The sequence below is a fragment of the Galeopterus variegatus genome, unplaced genomic scaffold, assembly GCF_000696425.1.
Source record: "Galeopterus variegatus unplaced genomic scaffold, G_variegatus-3.0.2 Scaffold110, whole genome shotgun sequence".
In the NCBI taxonomy this organism is placed as follows: domain Eukaryota; kingdom Metazoa; phylum Chordata; class Mammalia; order Dermoptera; family Cynocephalidae; genus Galeopterus; species Galeopterus variegatus.
In genome coordinates this window covers 519173-525794 of record NW_007726221.1, presented here as the reverse complement: position 1 = coordinate 525794, position 6622 = coordinate 519173, and the positions used below count along the sequence as shown (strand labels likewise).

The window sequence follows — 6622 nt, the reverse complement described above, 5'->3', positions numbered from 1 at the left end:
TAATGTCTGAGCAGTCTAAAATGTCACTAGCATTTGTCTCTGAGATTAGGATTATGGGTGATTTTTTCTTTATATTTTCCAAATTTTCTTGAATGAACAGTGAAAAAGCAATGTTTTCTTTAAAAATAGATCAATACCCTTAAGATTAACATAGATATGCTCAAGGAAGACCATTACTGATAACAGCTGAGTTCTCAGGAGATCTTTGGCTAAAGTGGGGGTCCTCTAGACTCTCCTTGGAGCCTAGAAGATCAGCTCTTGTCCACTGGCTGAGCCAGGACCCAGGAGGATGGCACAACCCAGAGAAGACCGACTTGGCCAGAGACAAGCAGTCTCCTGAACATCTGGAGCCTCAGTATTCCTGGTTCTGCCTGCAGCCCTGCTGAGACCTGAGCCTATGAAGAGGGGCCCAGCTGTCATGAAGCCCCTGCCAAACTATGGAACCCACCCAATGGGCTAGCTTCTCTTACCCAGGAGAGCTTTATCCACAGTTACTGCTTCCAAACTCCTTCCGCACTCACAGAAAAAAAGTTCCAAAGTAGAAAATTCTTTATTATTAACCCAGGATACAGGAGGAATGACAAACACAGGCATTTCTCAGATCTCTTTGAAATTCTCACAATGCATATAAAACCAATGTAAAAGATACTTCCTTGAAATTGCTTTAAAATGCCCACTATCAAAGGGGGACAAGTACATAGCTAAATACTTCATCAAGATCATGAGAGGGGCCTCCATGCCCTCCCAAGACCTAGAGGGAAGGCACCTAGCTCCAGCCTGGCTGAAGGTGGAGCAGAGAAGAGATGCATTTTCTATTGGATTTAGGGTTCTGAGGTCTGCCCTGGAGCACCTGAGACCATAACATTTTCTCCCTGAAGGAGAGCTTGAGGGCAATGTACAAATCACCCTAGGAGGGAGAAAACAGCTGTGTCTGCAGCTCACTTGTTGAGTTCAAGCAGTTCTCTTCTGCTCTCTGTACTTCATTGAAGATATAAATATTGGCACATTGGGTCCTTTCCAAAGTTTGGTTTCAATAAGTAGGGAAAAAAGAGAAAAGGAATACAAGAGTGTTCTATCTTTGTCCAGGGAGATGATTAGGCCCCTGCAATGGCAGGACTTCCCCACCTAGCCATTCCTGGGAGCTCTACCCAGGAAAATGTGTATGTGCAGGTGACTGTGTGTAAGAGTGCATGTGTGTGCATATGTGTATGTGAGTTCATATGTATCTATGTGTGCACAGCTTTGGGACAGGAGGTTCTTGTGTGGTTGCTGTCTGTAAATAAACAACTTTGTAAGACCATCAAAGTACAGAAAGTTGGTGGGAAAGCTCTCTGTGGGTAGCCCAGGGAGCAAGGTTCCCTGCTCATATTACTGTGGTGACTCAGCCCCAGGACCCATATTTGATGAATATGCCAGTTGCCAGGATCCCATCTCATGCTAGGCAGAGATGATAGTGTGGCCACAGGCATTTCAGTAGATGGAAGTGAAAAGTAGCCCCAGCTGCTCAGGCTGGTGTCTTGGGGACTTGTCACTGAAGGTGGGGCAGAGGCTGGAAGAGTCAAAGATCCAGATAAGAAGTGGACCCAATTAGGCTCAAGGTGGAATCTCCTTGTGCTGGGCCAGCCTGCTCTTCCATCTGCCCTGTGGGGCAGGAGGAAGTGGGCTGTGAGGTGTACAATGAGGCACTGAAGCATCAGTAGGCACCATCGTGGAAGCAGCTGTCCCAGCAGTGCTGTGGTCAGCATATTGTCCAGCAGTGGTTGGTTCTCCCTCAGTCATTATTTGTCTCCCTCAGACCCAGAGCAATGCTTCACCATTTCCTACAGTGATTCAAACACAGCTGCTGCCTGTTCTCCTCATCCTATTTCTCAAGTGGGGAAACTGAGGCTGAAGATATGTGAGAATGGCTCAGAGCTGGCTCTGCCAGTCCTCCTCTTAGTCCCAGCTGGCCCTGTGCTTCAGTGTCCTGACTGATAACCCAGAAAGTGGACATGCCACTTGCAGCCACTGGTTGCATGCAAGACATGAGATGTGATGTCCAGATGATGTCTGGCTGCTGCAGATGTGTCTGGAGTTGGCATCTCCAGGAATTAAGAGGCAAGTGGAGCACAGATTCCCCCTACAACTGAAGGAGGAGGCAAGGGCAGAAATACATGGACAGGCAGACAGATGTACACACACCCAGGGTCCCAGGGCAGTCTTCAGGGCAGGGACAAGGCTTTGGCAAGGCGGGTCCAGAACCAGGATTTGGTGCAGGGATTGGTGTAGTCGCAGACAGTGATGAACCTCAGGATGCTGGGGAACTCCTTTTTCATTGCCTTGTACTTGATGGGGATCAGTCGCTTCTGATGGGCTCCTGCAAGTCAGGAATGCAGTGCTGGCACTCGGCCCTTGCCCCATGGTGGAGCAGGTCCAGTCCCCAGCCCAGGGGTTAACAATAGCCCTTCCCCCAAGGCACCCCTGACATTCACCTACACAAAGAGGCACACATGTGCACACACGCTCAGGTGTACAGAGACCTGCAAGAGTTCCTTGGTGCTGCATTCACGGCCCTTGCGAAGGCTGGCATCCTGACACCCTGCCTACCTGCTCCTCTCTGGCCAGGGCAGGGCTGAGCTTACCTGGAGAGAGACTGAGAGCAAACTTGGTCTGGAAGTCACATTCCTTGCTCTGCAGGTAATCATCAGAGACAACCACCACCATCCGACGGCACCTAGGGGAGAATGGGCAGGCTCCAGGCACCAATGGCAACTTAGTTCAGCATACCCCCAGGGGACGGCCTCAGGAGGGACCCACTGTGCCCAGGGTAGACAGGGACCAGCTCAGAGGAGAAACCCAGCCTCTACCCCTGGGTAGGGCTTTATACACCCACTCACCCACCCTCTGGCCCCCTAGCCAACCTCTTCTCGATGAGCTCACTGGCAATGGACCAGACACAGGTGCCAGGCAGGACATCACGGTCAGACACACACAACTTAAGCCGATAGTTTGTCTGTTCCAGTTGCCGGATCATCTCCTGCACAAACTGGATGTCACTGGGGCAGTAGCAGATGAAGGCATCAAAACGCTCAGGCATTTGCCCTGGGTGCAGAGCACAAGAGTGAATGGTCAGAGCTCCACAGAAAGGCTAGGGAGGAGTGCAGCCAAGAGTCCCCAGCCTAGACAACCCTGGTCTGGAGTCCTACACCCATCCCAAGATGACACTACTCAGATAAAGTGCCTTTCCCAGGAGAGGAAAGATGAGTTCCCCTGGGGGGCCAAGCTCTGGGTTATCCATGAGACAGATGCATCGTTTCATGAGTCTCACAGCAGCCCTGAGGTAGGACTATTATCTCCATTTCTTAGGTGAGGAAACTGAGACTAAGCAAGATTATGTGACTTTCCCAAGATCCCACAACCCATCTGCTTCCAACATCTATGCTCTCAACACCACAATGTCTGATGAGAACAGTGTTAGGCGCTTACCCAGGGGGTCATCGAGTGTGGTGATGCCCGCCAGCTCCGCTGTCCGTGGGACACTGCTGTCTACAGCAGCCACCTGTAAGGGCTTCTCAGACTCCTCCTGCTGCTGCTTCAAAATATACTTTTGGCAATCCTCCTCTGCAGGGAAGAGACAGGGTGTAGCAGGCTGCCCAGGGTTGCCCCACCCCTCTATCCACAGTCGGGATCCAGCCCCTGTCCCACCTCCTCTGGCCCTGTTGTGCTCCGCGTCTTCTCTAGTCCACTGGTGCCATTGGCAGCTCAGCAGCTCTGAGAAGTTGAGCTCTCACCAGCTCCGACTGTCCCAAAGGGATGTCAATGTGTTCTGGCTATCTGGGAAGCTACCAAGGTTAGGATTGTATCTCTCTGTTCCATTGTCCTGGCCCCCCTTCTTAGGACTCCTGAGAATGGAACCAAGGTCTGCTTCTTCTGGGATCCAGGGTGAATGTGAGCAAGGGGCTGGGGGTGCATGAAGGGCTCAGGAGACCCAGGGTTTATGGAACAGTGAGGGCAGAGACCTCAACCCAGCGAGGTGTGCCTGTCTGTGGGTGGCTGTGTTCTGCGCCTGCGCATGTGTATTACTTGTGTGCCGGTGAGTAGCAGGAGGGGCTGCATAGCCCCGAGACCTGAGTTTTCCAAGACAGTCGGCTTCCAGTCCCGCACCCGTCTTGTTGCTTTACTGAAACAACCCAGATGCCCCCAGACAAGCCTGATCCTGACTCCTGGCCCTGCCTGCTTACCTGAAAGCCTTTGCCTAAGCTATTTCCTTCCCTTCTCCGCCTCTCACGGCCTTCACTGCCCTTCGCTAGTCCCTCTAGTGTCCCGGATATTGAGAGGGAACTGGGCTTCCATAGTTCTCCCTTGCAGGGTTCTCTAGCCACCGAAGCAGGAAACGGGGGCCCCTTCCTGGGAGACTGGAAGCTGAGGCCGGTGAAGGTCAGCCTCCCCCCGCCCCCGACCCCAATACAAGGCCTCCTCAAGGCGTCCTCACCAATGCTGGGCCCCAGTTCCACCAGCACGTCGTCGCGGCCCAGCGCAGCGAGCAGCTCGAGCAGTCGGCCTACCGAGGCGCCCGGGCGTCCCTGCCAGGCGTCCAGCAGCCTGCCTGTGGGATCGGCGTGTGTCTCCAGCTGCCGGATCTCCAAGTACTCGAAGTCCATCTCCTCGGCCAGCGCAGTCCAGTCGGATGCCACTTGCGTCCGCACGTTCAGGAACAGCGACAGGCGGCGCCGCACCCGCATGTTGAGCGCAGCCAGGGGCAGGGAGGACATGGAAGGGGCGGGGGACGCGGACTCTGAACCCGGACCTCCTGCAGCCATGGCTGGCAGTCCTGGAGCCTCTGCGCTGTCGGAGCGCGTCTCTTGTCAGAGCTTCCTCCTTCCCCTACAGCCCCCGCCCCGCCTCGCCCCGCCGGCTTTGGCTTTCGCTTTCGGAGCAGCTCCGCCCTGCACTACAATCTGGAGCCCCGCGCAGGAGTGCGGAGGTTGGGGCTCCCCATTCCTGCCCTCGGGGTCTCCAGGAGCAGCTAAGAAGAAACCCAGAACCTGCCTTTTGAGATCTGGAGAGGTCGATGGAAATGCTCTTGAGGGTCTGGTGGTGGTGGTGTGTGGGCGAGGAGTGGGGGGTACCCTCCTTCGGGGTTTGTAGGAAACGGGCCTTGCTCTTTGGGATCTGATGGAGTCATATCCCTTCCACTGGGGACCTGAGACATTCATACGGTCCTGCCATGGAGGATGTCAGGGAGGGGACGACGGAGAGGGACCTTGCTCGGCTCTCCGGGGTCTCTGAGGAACACACAATCCTGCCCGTAGGAGCATAGGGAGGGACGGGCTGTGCACTCGAGGTGGGAGTGGGAAAAGGCGAACTGCCTTCTGGAGACTGAGGCATACTGTGTGGCCTTGCCTTCGATAGGGAGGAGAGGTCACAACTCTACCCTTCAGGATCAGGGATTACGCCCTGTCCTTTGGTGTCCGGGGGAAACGCAGTATCAGGTGAACACATGGATCTGCCACTGAGAGTCAAGGGGAAATCTGGCCTTGCTCTTTAGGGTTGGGGACACAGTCCTGATCGGGGGAGCCCTATATCGTTTATTCATTCAACAGGTATTTACTGATTACCTACTAAGTGTCAAGCATGTTGCAGGATCCCCGGATACGGGTTACCTCTCTGCCTTGGTGAAGACCCCAGCCTACAGGGCGAGAGGTGGGCACTCATCAAATCACCCCAAATGGGTGTGAAATCGGTAAAAGAAGTGTTTGATGTTCCCTCTCTCGTTAGAGAGCTTGTCACACCTCAGCACCTTTGTAAAATCCTTTCTCCCTGCCGGCCTGTAATTGCAAATCCCCTCGGTCTTCTCAAAAGACTTCCTGGGACAGTCCGACCACGTCGAAGTAGGACTCGGGCGTCTTGGAAGTATTTAGATCCCCCAGCTTGGGTACTGAGACCCGGGAATAGAAGAGCGGACCAGGAAGGTGGAAGAAGAATTACATTCCAGGCCTCAGTCTCCACCCCCAGCAAGAAGCCGTAGGCAGGACTCCCAGCTGGGCTTTCTGTTTGGCTGTGGCCAGTGTGCAGTGCTGCGCCTCGGGTTTGGCAACAAGATTGCAAAAGTTGAAAGTTTTCCAGTCTGCACTTCCGGGCGGAGCTTCAGAAACGTTCGCCTCCTGACTGGCCGCGGCAGGCTACGGTAGGCGGGATTTTGAGTGGACAGTCCGTGTTGGCGGTGACCACTGGCCGTGCTTTAGAGGGCAGGGTCGGAGGCGGGGAACGGGGGAGGCGGGGGCTCGGGCAGTCTCGCCTTCTGATTGGCTGAGGCTGGAGGTGGGCGGGACTTTTGGAGGGAAGATAGCGTCTGTCAAACCGGGCTGTGGGCGTTGTTTCTCGCTCTGGGGGCAGAGGTGTGGCTCTGCGCCTGCGCGGGCGACGGTCTACCGGCTCCGACCGTCTGTTCCCGCACTGGTGGCTGGTCTACGGTCCGAGCTGCGCAATGCGGAGGCTGCATGTGGTGCTAGGCCACCTCAAGGGCCGGCCCGATTCGGGCTCGGCGCCGGAGGCCGCGCCGTGCTTGAGCGGCGCCCCGCGGGCCTCGGCCGCGGACGTGGTGGTGGTGCACGGGCGGCGCACGGCCATCGGCCGAGCGGGA

The 6622-nt window shown here is 55.2% G+C and overlaps 1 protein-coding gene across 1 annotated transcript; it reads right to left on the bottom strand.

The window, feature by feature from the left end:
- Nucleotides 1-529: 529 nt before the first annotated feature.
- Nucleotides 530-4857, bottom strand: MYD88 (myeloid differentiation primary response 88). The gene is made up of 5 exons (XM_008586552.1): nt 4472-4857; nt 3466-3600; nt 2901-3081; nt 2622-2713; nt 530-2356 (listed from the first exon to the last, which is right to left on the bottom strand). The coding sequence occupies exons 1-5, from the start codon at nt 4797-4799 to the stop codon at nt 2202-2204; spliced, it is 891 nt and encodes a 296-aa protein (XP_008584774.1). The 5' UTR covers nt 4800-4857; the 3' UTR covers nt 530-2201.
- Between the last annotated feature and the right edge of the window lie 1765 nt (nt 4858-6622).